We start from the raw sequence: 14341 nt of genomic DNA, 5'->3' as shown, positions 1-14341 counted from the left end.
TGAGTTAGTCATACTGTCACAATGAGTTAGTCATATTGTCACATTGAGTTAGTCATATTGTCACATTGAGTTAGTCATATTGTCACATTGAGTTAGTCATATTGTCACATTAAGTAATTCATATTGTCAGTTTGAGTTAGTCATATTGTCACATTGAGTTAGTCATATTGTCATATTGAGTCAGTCATATTGCCACATTGAGTTAGTCATTTTGCCACATTGAGTTAGTCATATTGTCACATTGAATTGGACATATTGTCACATTGAGTCAGTCATATTGTCACATTAAGTTAGTTATATTGCCACATTGAGTTAGTCATATTGCCACATTGAGTTAGTCATATTGCATACTTGCCAACCTTGAGACCTCCGATACCGGGAGGTGGGGGGGGGGGCGTGGTCGCGGGGGGCGTGGTTGGGGGCGTGGTTAATAGGGGAGTAGTATATTTACAGCTAAAATTCACCAACTCAAGTATTTCATATATATATATATATGTATGTATGAAATACTTGACTTTCAGTAAATTCTAGCTATATATATATATATATATATATATATATATATATATATATATATATATATATATATATATATATATATATATATATATATATTTTATTTTTTTAATTTTTTTTTAATTTTATTTTTATTATACATATAAATAAAATAAATACTTGAATTTCAGTGTTCTGGTGGCTATCCAGTAGATGGCAGTATTGTCCTGTTTAACTTCTCCGTTCATGACTGAGTATATCATTTCGGCCACCGTGTTCAATGGAGAAGTCTGTTCTACAAAATGTACAGGCAAAATCATTACATACCTCTTCCCCTTCGAACTGTCATGGATGAACTGAAATTCTTGTTTCCATTCGTTTTGGAACTTGCAAGCGTATTTCTTCATCTTGCTTGTCTACGGCGTCGCCATGTCTGTAACTTCCTCGTTCTTCTGCTTCGTCTCCTTGTTGTGCACTCTACTCTCTAAAAGCCGTAGATGTTATGACGTCATTGGGCAGGCAAGCTGTTTATATTGTGGGAAAGCGGACGTGAGAACAGGCTGTCCCCACTCAGGTCCGCATTGAGCTGGAGGGGGCGTGGCCTCCAGCTCCGGCTGAATACCGGGAGTTTGTCGGGAGAAAATTTCTGCCGGGAGGTTATCGGGAGAGGCGCTGAATAGTCTGAAGAGTCTCCCGGTAAAACCGGGAGGGTTGCATATTGTCACATTGAGTTGCACACGCACACACACACACACGCACGCACAACATTTTTCACCAGCGGGGGCGGGGCATCTTATTCTCTGATCCATGGTGAGTCATGGTGGTGTCAGCTGGTGTTGTCTTCTTTATCACAATGGAAGTTCATGGCAGCCACTGAGACTTGGGAGAGAGGGGGAGACACACACACACACACACACACACACACACACACACACACACACACACACACACACACACACACACACACACACACACACACACACACACACACACAGAGATGGGGGGGGGGGGTGTCGGGCTCACAAGGCTTGAGGCAAACAAGATGTTTGATCTGTTTTTTTCTGGATTTAGATCATCAGATGATATGACATATATGATTTCATATCATCTGATATATGATGTATAGTATAGCCTATTTCATAGATATGATGTACAAACCCCAAAACCAGTGAAGTTGGCACATTGTGTAAATGGTAAATAAAAACAGAATAGAATGATTTGCAAATCCTTTTCTACTTATATTTAATTGAATAGACTGCAAAGACAAGATATTTAACGTTCAAACTGGAAAACTTTGTTACTTTTTGCAAATATTAGCTAATTTGGAATTTGATGCCTGCAACATGTTTCAAAAAAGTTGGCACAAGTGGCAAAAAAGACTGAGAAAGTTGAGGAATGCTCATCAAACACTCATATGGAACATCCCACAGGTGAACAGGCTAATTGGGAACAGGTGGGTGCCATGATTGGGTATAAAAGCAGCTTCCACGAAATACTCAGTCATTCACAAACAAGGATGGGGCGAGGGTCACCACTTTGTCAACAAATGCGTGAGCAAATTGTCCAACAGTTGAAGAACAACATTTCTCAACCAGCTATTGCAAGGAATTTAGGGATTTCACCATCTACGGTCTGTAATATCATCAAAAGGTTCAGAGAACTTGGAGAAATTACTGCAAGGCCGAAAACCAACATTGAATGCCCGTGACCTTCGATCCCTCAGGCGGTACTGCATCAAAAAGCGACACCAGTGTGTAAAGGATATCACCACATTGGCTCAGGAACACTTCAGAAAACCACTATCAGTAACTACAGTTGGTCACCACATCTGTAAGTGCAAGTTAAAATTATACTATGCAAAGCCAAAGCCATTTATCAACAACGCCCAGAAACGCCGCCGGCTTCGCTGGGCCCGAGCTCATCTAAGATGGACTGATGCAAAGTGGAAAAGTGTTCTGTGGTCTGGCTAGTCCACATTTAAAAAAAAAAAGAAAAGAAAAGAACTATCCGGATTGTTATAGTCGCAAAGTTCAAAAGCCAGCATCTGTGATGGTATGGGGGTGTATTAGTGCCAGTGTTGGGTTAATTACTAAAAACCAGTAACTAGTTACAGTTACTAGTTACTTTATTTCAAAAGTAACTCAGTTACTTACACCAAAAAGTCATGCGTTACTGTGAAAAGTAACTATTTAGTTACTTCTTTTTTTCTTCTTTTTTTTTAAGGCTCCCATTAATGCCCTTTTAGCCTTCATTTCAGTACAGTTATTTCACTGGAGAATAATACAATCTGTTGATCAACTTGACATGCATTTACATCACTGAACTCTGCTAAGCAATGTGGTCTACATACAACACACAAAGACAAAGATATGTTTCAAAGGGACAATTTATTTCCGGCCAGAACAAATTGACAAAACTATTTTAAATATCTGCAACATAACATACATACGCAACAAGCATAATAACAACCAGTCACAACATAGCTGTAAACCTGGCTTCACACAATGAAGGCACACATGACATACACAAAGCCTAACCAGGCATTTTTTTCTCTCAAGGAATTCGGAAATAAAATCATGTCTTCAGGAGATCAACTCTGTACTGAAGCCCAGAACACTCTACACATTTCCCCAGTTTTAGTTTAGAGATACGGAAAGATTGGCCTGGAACCACTAGGATCCCTCTTTATGTTTGTGAACTTTATAGTCTATACCAGGGGTCTCAAACTCAATTTACCTGGGGGCCACTGGATGCAGAAACTGGGTGAGGCTGGGCCGCAAAAAAAGATTTCTTAAAAAAAATCTATCATGCACTTTTTAATGAATTCACCTTCTTTGAATGGCTTTCCCGCCGTAGCAACCATCTCACTCACCATGTAGCTAGCTTTGACTGCTGCATCGCTCTTTTCGCTTGCTTTCTTGACGAAATCTTGTTGCCTCAGTAGACTGGTTTTAAAATTTGCAACCCGGTTCACTCTCTCATCTCCCTGGTATTTTGCATACTCCTCAGCATGTCTAGTTGTATAATGATGTTTCAAATTGTATTCCTTGTGCATCGCAACTTTCTCTGTATCAACTACAGAAAAGAGCCATAAGGATTATTCATAAAGTAGATTACTTAGAACACACTAACATATTATTTATTAATTCCGGTTTATTGAAATTACAGGAGCTAGTAAAGTTACAGACGTTATGTGTCATGTTTAAGGCTAAAAGTAAAACATTACCAGCAAATTTACAAAAAATGTTTGTCATCACTTCTGAGAATGAAGAGCATAGAAGAAAAGGTCATTTCCAACATCAGTATTCAAGGACAACTTTAAAACAAATGTGCATATCAGTGGTGGGGGTTAAACTATGGAATTCTCTTTACAATGAGATAAAAGATTGTAAAAATATATTCCAATTGAAAAACTATATAAAGACAGAACAATAAGATCATATGGACAGCCATAAGTGTTTACATTTTGCTTTATATTTATTATTTTACTTATTTTTTGCCTGGTTTTGTATTTGTTTTGTATCATCCTGTGAGGTGTATATTACTTTTTTTTTTTTTGTTCGGTTTGTACATCATGAAGTTTTGCACTTCTTGTGTTTTTTTGTGTGTTTTTTTGTTTGTTTTCGTTATATTTGGTAGTATTTGTTGGTTTATATGATATCATTAAGTAAGACTACGTATTATGTTGAAGGGGGCAGAAAAATATACGATTTTTCTTCATCCTGCTCCTTCTCAGGCATTGGTGTGTAAATGTATAATTGAATAATTGTGGTTTAATTGTCTATCGATCAAAGATGCACATCAATGAAGGATATAAATAAAAATGAAATGAAATGAAAGACACGTTGGGGTGCCCCTATGCTCAACAAAGAAATATTGCATCAAAAATCGTCTCTGTCTGGAGCCAACGGGAGGGGAAGGAGGGGGGCTCACCGTGGAGTTTACAGTTACGGTAGCACAATTAGCCCCGAACGGGCTAACATCACCACTAACGTGTTACACGTCTGATTCGCCCAGCGACTCTCTGTCGGAGTATCAGCGCTGGGGTCCAGTGCACCACACTTTTGTATTGTCGCTCAGTCCTTCGGCGGAGTGCTCGTCTTCCCCGCCCGGACTGTTTACAACGGGGGCGGGAGCGAGCAGGCGGGCGAGCGAGGGAGGCAGGGAGGGAGGGAGGAAGAGCGTGAACGGGTGTCGTGGAAAAGCGGCAAAATGTTTCTCTGCTTGCATCACGCAAGTGACGTCAATGCATACTTGCCAACCTTGAGACCTCCGAATTTGGGAGATAGGGGGGGGTTGAGGTGTATGTGGGGGGGTTGAGGTGGGCGGGGTTGGGAGGAGACGGGGTTGGGGGTAGGGGGTGTTTTTGTAGCCCGGAAGAGTTAGGGCTGCAAAGGATTCTGGGTATTTGTCCTGTTGTGTTTATGTTGTGTTTAGGTGCGGATGTTCTCCCGAAATGTGTTTGTCATTCTTGTTTGGTGTGGGTTCACAGTGTGGCGCATATTTGTAACAGTGTTAAAAAATAAAATATGACCACCCTCAGTGTGACATGTATGGCTGTTCCTCAAGTATGTCTTGCAATAACTTGCATGTGTCTACAGAAGCCTCATACTACATGTGTCTGGGCCGGCAGCTGTTTGTATGGAGAAAAAGATGATGCGTTGACAGTTTCTGGAGGACACTTAAGGCAGTGCCATCAAAGCAGTGCCATCAAGGCACGCCCTCGCCACACCGTGATTGGTAGATTCCTTCAGCTCCGCACACAACGCTGTCAAGCGCCATTCATTTAAAACTCGCGGGCCGCACTAACATTTAACTTTCATATTAAGGTGGGGGCCGCAAAATAACGTCTCGCGGGCCGCAATTGGCCCGCGGGCCGCGTGTTTGAGACCTCTGGTCTATACATTTAGAGTGATGTGATAATCAAACACTCTAGAAGTCTAGAATGAAAGAGTATATAAGAGAATTGACAAGAGTGTTTGTACCTTCCGTGATGAATGATGAGCAGAGGCAGAGTTTGGATAGTTTTCCTTAGCTCGCTTTCCATTTTTATGTACTCACTGTCCAGGTACGTGGAAAATGTTTTCCATGCCATTTGCTGTTTGACACCGGCATCATGCTAATTTGCTGCCTGAAATCGGGTGACTCCCCTGTAGAAATAGCCTGCATGTCTTCTAGCACAGTGGTCCCCAACCACTGGGCCACGGCCCGGTACCGGTCCGTGGATTGATTGGTACCGGGCCGCACAAGAAATAAAAAAAAAAATTATTATTATTATTATTATTTTTTTTAATATTAAATCAACATAAAAACACAAGATACACTTACAATTAGTGCACCAACCCAAAAAACCTCCCTCCCCCATTTACACTCATTCACACTCATTCGGACAAAAGGGTTGTTTCTTTCTGTTATTAATATTTCTGGTTCCTACATTATGTATCAATATAGATCAATACAGTCTGCAGGGATACAGTCCGTAAGCACCCATGAATGTATTTCTTTATGACTAAAAAAATACCATACCCCCCTGCCCCCCAATCCGTGGGACACATTTTCAAGCGTTGACCGGTCCGCATCTACAAAAAGGTTGGGGACCACTGTTCTAGCACATACGCTGCAATGGCTCTATCAATGTTGTCCTGGCTAGCAGTCCCTCCGTTAAAATCCTTAGGTGGAGGTGAAGTGGCATCGGAGTCTGTGTCTCTCTTTTCTAGCTTCGTCGAAGCATGTTGCTTTTGTAGCTGTTTCATCAGATTTGAATTGCAGTAGATAGTATCTTTGATCCAAGACACAACTTACATTTAACAAAAATGTTATTTTCTTTGTGCTCGACGAAAGAAAAGTAGTGAGAATATCTCCATCTTAAGAAACCCGACTTCAGCTTCGCCATGATGTCTTGTTAGTAAACACAGACACGCCCCCCAATTTCATATATAGGATATATGATGTATAACTTAGCCTATTTCATATATATGATATATGATGTATATTATTGCCTATTACATATATATGATGTATAATATAGCCTATTTCCTATATATGATATATAATATAGCCTATTTCATATATATGATATATAATATAGCCTATTTCATGTATATGATGTATAATATAGCCTATTTCATATATATGATGTATAATATAGCCTATTTCATGTATATGATGTATAATATAGCCTATTTCATATATATGATGTATAATATAGCTTATTTCGTATATGATGTATAATATAGCCTATTTCATATATATGATGTATAATAAAGCCTATTTCATATATATGATGTATATTATAGCCAATTTCATGTGCTCAATCAGACAAAGTGAAGCCTACGTTTATCTTCTTTCCTTTCCTTATTCGGTTGCGTCACACTTGTAGTAGTCCAAGAAAAGTACACAAGTCAAGAGTACACGTAGTTGTTCATTTTTAATGGAACACCTTATTGTGCATGAACGTGATCGAACATGATCACCTATGGAGTAGAAATCCATGATCAATAAGTTTGTTTTACCGAACCGTCGGAATGCTACTTGAAAGACTTTGTTGTCATATTTTCTCGAAGTGGTTTATTTCTTCAGTCTTGAGTAGAACATAACAATCGTGCTTTATCATGGACACCATTAATACACAGCATGTCTACATCATGTCGGACATGTACAAAACGGACACCTTCATCTTCTACAAGACGTGTGCTTGTGTGACCAAAGGATTATTGCAGCAACATTGAGACATGAACTTCCATGTTACACACATTTACACGTACATGTTTCACACGTTTACGACAAAGTTCCAGAGAAAACTGTGCTTGAGTCACTTTCTACAAAGAATACAAATTCACAGGACATAAACATCTCTGCTCGCTCGCCTCGCGCTCGGACCCGCCGCTTCTCCGCCGCTAGCTGCCTGGCGTCGTGCTGACAACCTTGCTAACGTCTGGCCAATCAAAGCACGGGCAACGCAACCACAACACAAACACAAACAGGCAGCTTGCTGATTGGCCCGCACGTCTACGTCTACATACATAATCAATCCGTGGTGATCAGACGTAGCTTGATCAACATGTGTTCATCAATCCGTATCGATCAATCTAGGGTTGATGGATACGTATCCATCAATCTAGGGTTGATCAATACGTATTCATCAATCTAGGGTTGATCAATACGTGTTCATCAAGCGAGGGTTGATCAATACATATTCATCGATACGTGTTGATTAATCCTCGCTGATCAACTCGTATTCCTCAATATGTGTTCATCAATACATGTTGATGAAGCTAGGATTGATCGATACATATTCATCAATACGTATCCATCAATCTAGGGTTGATCAATACGTATTCATCAATACGTATCGATCAATCTAGGGTTGATCAATACGTATCCATCAATCTAGGGTTGATCAATACGTATCCATCAATCTAGGGTTGATCAATACATATTCATCGATACGCGTTGATTAATCCTCGCTGATCAACTCGTATTCCTCAATATGTGTTCATCAATACGTGTTGATGAAGCTAGGATTGATCGATACATATTCATCAATACGTTTCGATCAAGCGAGGATTGATCAATACATATTTATCAACGTGTGTTCATCAATACGTGTTGATCAAGCTGGGATTGATTGATACGTATTCATCAATAGGTGTTCATCAAGCTAGAACTGATCAATATGTATTCATCAATATGTGTTTATGAAGCTAGGATTGATCAATACACATTCATCAATGCGTATCGATCAAGCTAGATCAGCACATACTGTATTTATCAATACGTGTTAATCAAGCTAGGATTGATAGATACGTGTTCATCAATACGTGTTTATCAAGGTAGGACTGATCGATACCTATTCGTATACGTATCGATCAAGCTAAGATTGATCAGCATATATTCATCAATACGTGTTAATCAAGCTACGATTGATCGATACATATTCATCAATACGTGTTGATCAAGCGAGGATTGATCCATTCACGTACGAAAAGACAAAGTTGTTGGTGTTTTTGTAGCCAGTTGTTGGTGTTTTTGTTGCCAGTTGTTGGTGTTTTTTGTTGCCAGTCATGTACAAAGCTTGAAATTTCTCTTTTGGCTTAAGGCCGTTTCATTTTTCATTTTTTGTCCGGAGTTTCAGACTTTTTTCGCCGATGTTCCTGAGGAGAGCATGCGGGACGTAAACAGGACTGAGTGGATGTCGGACTGGATCTAACCCTGTACTTTGTTACTACTTCGTGCTACTCTGCTGTGCTTCTGCCAACCAAGTTTTTTTTTTGCTTTGTCTACCTAGTGATTTTGGTCCCATCATATCAAGAAGAGAGTATAAAACGTCCTAAAAAGAATTCTACAAATTTTTCCATCACACAAAGTTTTCTTTTTACTGCAAAAGGAAGGAAGAAAAAAAAGAGTCTCCGTTCCAGCAGACAGGACCGAAGACCTCCGTCCGATTAAACATGGACTTCTTCTTGGCTTTGTGCTTCTCAGGAGCTCCAGGTCTGCGCCCTGACCTCCATGGTGGTCTCCCAGAGAGCAGCGTTGTGGGAGGGAGACAAGTGTGAGGTCTAGTAAACATCCACCATCAGACCGCCCACTTTTCTTCTTCTACTATATTCAAACACTGGATTCATGAAGATATTCAACAGATCTCTAGTCTAAGTAGTTTTTTCTTTTTCTCACAGTATGACACAGTATCTTTACAGCTTTTTTAGATCAGATGTACGGACACTAACAGTCTTTTTGGAATGCAAAGCAACAACGAGACATCGTCGGCAGGAAAATGAAATGCGTTTGGATCACGTATTGCCCTCGGAGGTAGGTGAATCAATTCAAATCTTGGAAGTCCTTTTAATGTTCTCTTTTGTCTACATGCTCCATGAGGGGTTCTTGGTTGTCTACAAGTTGGCCTCGGCATTGGTCAGGTTAACGGTCACAGTTCCTGGGTTAACTGGCTCCGTCGGGTTAGCTGGGTTTGGCGGAGGACTGGTCGGGCTGACTGTTGTTGCGGTGGGGACGGCAGGGATGGCTGTAACAGTGGCTGGGCTGGCGCTGGCAGTGGTGGTAGCGGCGGTAGTGATGGTGGTCACGATTGTGGGACTTGTTGCCGAGTTCAAAGGGCTAGCAGCTGCAGCGGCGGGCTCGGCAGGCGTCGAAATGGGTTTTGCCGGCGCTACTGGGCTGGTTACGTTGACCGCAGTCGGACTGCTTGGACTGGCGAGGTTGGCAGGAGCTGGATTGGCAGGGCTGGAAAGGTTGGCAGCGTTGGTTTCCACCAGCTGCTCAGGACCGTTCTCCTGCGGCCGCCTGACGACTGCGGGTGGCTGGAACATTATCCTCAGTCGCTGGGTCGGAAACAGAATCAGTCATATAAGATTAAGGGGAACCAGACACCCAAATTCTCTTACCTCTTTAAAGGTGCCCTTGAGTCCGAGGTACATGTAGATCATGTATCCAGGTATGAGCACCATGGAGGACAATGCCATAAGCCAGCCCACTCCTTGACCCCAGCCTGGAAACACGTAGTCTCCCATGGTGAGAGGAACCATTTGTATGGCGCTGAACAAGAACACGCCCTGTGGGAGACACAAGACACTTGATGCATGGGGACACCAACGACTGGCGGCAACCTCGTCTCAGACCGACGAGGCCGCCGGCAGCAAATATGGATTTTTTTACATTGCCTAATTTTTCACGTCAAGTGTACTGAGCTCACGCACACCGACGATGAGAGGGGTGAACACCACCCAGCACAACTTCCACCACAGACAAGGCTTGTAGCCGATCATCTCCTCGATGTTGTTGTAGAACTTGTTCACACCTGCCGCGCAAAAAAAAACCATCTGCTTCAATTTTGCACGTCATCAAACATGATTACCTCACACGTTCAACAAGAACAACATCAAGGCATGAAGACGCTGAGGTTACCACCGTCAGGGTCAAGTTTCTCCTTTCTCAACTTCATTGGTTGGAAGTAAGTCGAAGAAAAGAGCTACACAAACCGTAGCACCATGATATGGAGATGCATTCGAAGAAGACCAGGAAGAGCAAACACATTCCACTTGCAGAGTAGTAGTCGAACAGTTTGAAGACGTAGATCCCACCCTGATGGCAGACGACGTGTTCAGCCTGACATCGTATCGGAACACCTCTGGGACAAAGACTTACCTGCGTGATGTTGGAAAGTCCGATCACGTAAGAGATCAGGCAGACCACGGCGATGAAGATCTCTCGTCTGCCGCGAAGCACTCTGGGGAACTCATCCACTAGAGCAGTGATGAAGCCCTCGACCGTGCAGAACTGAAGCAGAATCAAACGTAAAAGATCATTTTTGTAATTATCACTTCGTAACTTTTTCAACAATTAAACATGCTTTTTGTATCACTCTTCCCATAATAAACATTATTTACTTCTATGACTCTTCCAATAACTCGTTATGCCTTCTTTGTATACTTTACAGTGATCGCGGAAAATGGATATTTGAACCTTTCCAGGAGGCTTGCTTTGAGTCATCTCTTGTGTTTGTCACACAAACAATATTTTTGGACTGATTTCCTGAAACCAGGGACAAACGGTCAAAAAAAGATGGATGAATGGACACTTGACAGTTTGGACTTTGTTCGCGAGTTTCCTGTTTTTTGGATCAATTCCTCTACTGGTGCTCCTATTTTGGTTCTACAAACCCCAAAACCAGTGAAGTTGGCACATTGTGTAATTCGTAAATAAAAGCAGAATACAATGATTTGCAAATCCTTTTCAACTTATATTCAATTGAATAGACTGCAAAGACAAGATATTTAATGTTCCAAAAGAAAAACAATTTTTTTTTTTGGCAAATAATCATTAACTTAGAATTTAATGGCAGCAACACATTGCAAAAAAGTTGTCACAGGGGCATTTTTACCACTGTGTTACATGGCCTTTCCTTTTAACAACACTCAGTAAACGTTTGGGAACTGAGGAGACACATTTTTGAAGCTGTTCAGGTGGAATTCTTTCCCATTCTTGCTTGATGTACAGCTTAAGTTAAGTTAAGTCCAGGGTCTCCGTTGTGGTATTTTAGGATTCATATTGCACCACACATTTTCAATGGGAGACAGGCCTGGACTACAGGCAGGCCAGTCTAGTACACTCTTTTACTATGAAGCCACACTCGTTGTTACACGTGGCTTGGAATTGTCTTGCTGAAATAAGCAGGGGCGTCCATGATAACGTTGCTTGGATGGCAACATTAGTTGCTCCAAAACCTGTATGTACCTTTCAGCGTTAATGGTGCCTTCACCAATGTGTCAGTTACCCTGGCTTTTTAACTTTGCGCCTATACCAATCCGGATGGTTCTTTTCCTCTTTGTTCCGGAGGACTCGATGTCCACAGTTTCCAAAAACAATTTGAAATGTGCACTCATAGCAGAGTTTTAACTTGCACTTACAGATGTAGCGACCATTTGTAGTTACTGACAGTGGTTTTTTGAAGTGTTCCTGAACCCATGTGGTGATATCCTTTACACACTGATGTCGCTTTTTGATGCAGTACCGCCTGAGGGATCGAAGGTCACGGGCATTCAATGTTGGTTTTCAGCCTTGCCGCTTATTTGCAGTGATTTCTCCAGATTCTCTGAACCTTTTGAAGATATTACGGACCGTAGATGGTGAAATCCCTAAATTTCTTGCAATAGCTGGTTGAGAAGTGTTATTCGAGCTGTTTGTCAAGAGGGCCTTGATACAGAGCGGGCCATCATTATCAGGATTCAGGATGCTTTATTATTGTCCATTCTTTAACATGCACAAGACACATAAGAACTGAAATTACATTTTCGGCACGGTCCCACTAAGAGCAGACATACGTTAGAGGGAGACAAGACGGGACCGCCAACGGATCAGCCACTTACCGCGCTCCTTAAAAAATATGGGAGAAAGGTGATATTGGGAAAGGGGGGAAGAGTAAAAAATATCAGTCAAAGGCTGGACCCTCGGGAGGGGGTCCAGACTGAGTCCAAGGGAAAAAACCTCATTTGCCATAGCACACATAAACATGTTATATATAATCACAACAACTCGCAACAGAGGGGGGGGGGAGGGGGGGGGGAGTTGGGACCCTGGAGGCCGGCTTGCTGCTATAAAGCGCTACTCAGCCGTCCATCACCCCGAAGGGGAATTAAGCAGTGGTGAAGGCGTGGGGTAGGAGTGGGGAGTGTATTTGTGTATCTGCCCATTGTCTTTGGGTGTGGTGGAGTTGTGTTCATAAGCCCAGGGTCGTTCTGCATGCAATGCAAGCAAAGTTTGACTTCCAGGTGTCGTTGAGGAAGGAGGGAGGTCAAAAGCGTCCATCTCTGAAATTCCTCAGGGGATGATTACCTGTTCTTGTCCTCAAGGCCATTCGGGGGAGTCAAATCGTAGATAAGGATTTTTGTTTTTTCTCGAGCAGACAATACAATGCCTTGCCTGTTCTATTCGTCCATGCTGGCTGCTCTCATATCCAAATTTTCCTTTACAGCAAGCTTCTCCATGATGTGATCCATCTTGCGATTCAGTTCAGAAATCGCCTCAGACTGTGTTCCCCACAATCCGTCCATTGCGACGAACAGCCTTTGGGCTCCTTGAGTGGCTGCCATCGTCTTACGAATTTTACGATACACCAGAGCAATGCCAAGCTCAATCAGCAGGTGCCACGCGATCATGGTTCCAAATAGGTAGATGTCTTCCATGTCCTCGATGGAAAGGACTGAGAGGCACATGATTCTCCATTTGTCCCAGGAATCTCTCATGTACCCCGCAGCAATGGTTCCATCAGGGCAGCCAGGCTCCCCAGAACCTCCCCCAGAACCTCTTTTCCTCATCGAAAAGATTTTGTCAATTGAGTCGAGACTCCAGCTAATCAATTCCATGTCTGATGTTTAGATTTGGAGGACAGCGCAAAGAAAGAGGCTTCAAAAAAAAAAAGTTTAGAAAAGACAAGACAAAAGAGTGCAAGCAAGGAAAAGACGGGAGGACAAAAAAATGTGACCGCCCTCACCAGAGGCAAGACAGAAAAGATGGACAAGCTCCCTGGCTTGGTGGCTGCGTGGACTGGTTCCTCAGCCCTTCTCCAAGCTCCCTCCTACCCATCCCTGACATCTGTTCTGGCAGGGCGGCCGTAGTTGGCGGAACTTGAGACCCTCCAGCTCCTTCCCTGCACTTTTGGCGTTATGTTGAAGTCGTCTCTTGAGGTTCAAAGGCGATGGGGGGATATGGCTCTTTCTTTATTCGGTGAAATCACCCACAATGCTGCCACCATTATTTCTTGTCCCGGCGAGTCCGCTCGAGGGTGATGTCAGTCTCTGACGGTCTCTTCTGACAAATCCACTCGAGACGACAGCCCCGCTTCTCTCCACAGTCCAGGCTGATGACCTCTAGATGCAGAAGAGCTGGTTTGGCGCTTATCCTTCTCGCCAACAGCAGCGGCACCCAAGACCATTGTGCAAGACTCCTTGAGTGCCAGAGCGCACGTCTCACTCTTGTCTTCCTCCTCGTCAGCCACAGATTTGGCCATTTCATAGATGCCCTCTACACCAACAGCAGCAATACCCAGGACCTGGGTGTAGTCCCCCACAATTATGGAGCTTCCATCCAGGGCTCAGTCACCTCCTCTTACGCCCGCTGCAGCGGCACGCCACCCACAGCGTGTCCGCTGCCTGTGGGGACTCATGGCCTGGACTTGGTGGCTAACCCTCTGTCTCGTCATGGTTGGGGTGCATGTTTAGTGACCCTCCATCTGCCCCCCCTTGTTTTTGGACTTTAATTGATGTCTGGGATTGCTTAATAACTTCTGGAGTCCGTTATGAGACCCCACTTGACACTTTTGATTTGGTTCGCTATT

General features: G+C 42.7%; 1 protein-coding gene across 2 annotated transcripts in view; it reads right to left on the bottom strand.

Moving 5' to 3' along the window:
- Positions 1 to 6824: 6824 nt before the first annotated feature.
- The window catches only part of LOC133653448 (sodium- and chloride-dependent GABA transporter 1-like), a 28424-nt gene continuing 20907 nt past the window's right edge, over positions 6825 to 14341 (bottom strand). For both annotated transcript variants that reach the window (XM_062052713.1, XM_062052714.1), the window contains exons 11-15: positions 10654 to 10785; positions 10488 to 10590; positions 10206 to 10306; positions 9894 to 10061; positions 6825 to 9830 (exon numbers count right to left, since the gene is read on the bottom strand). In XM_062052713.1, the coding sequence (XP_061908697.1) occupies positions 9384 to 9830; positions 9894 to 10061; positions 10206 to 10306; positions 10488 to 10590; positions 10654 to 10785 (951 nt within the window). In that variant the 3' untranslated portion in view covers positions 6825 to 9383. The remainder of the gene's footprint in view (positions 9831 to 9893; positions 10062 to 10205; positions 10307 to 10487; positions 10591 to 10653; positions 10786 to 14341) is intronic.

Source organism: Entelurus aequoreus, linkage group LG07, assembly GCF_033978785.1.
Source record: "Entelurus aequoreus isolate RoL-2023_Sb linkage group LG07, RoL_Eaeq_v1.1, whole genome shotgun sequence".
NCBI lineage: Eukaryota > Metazoa > Chordata > Actinopteri > Syngnathiformes > Syngnathidae > Entelurus > Entelurus aequoreus.
This window is presented reverse-complemented; position numbering and strand designations above follow the sequence as displayed.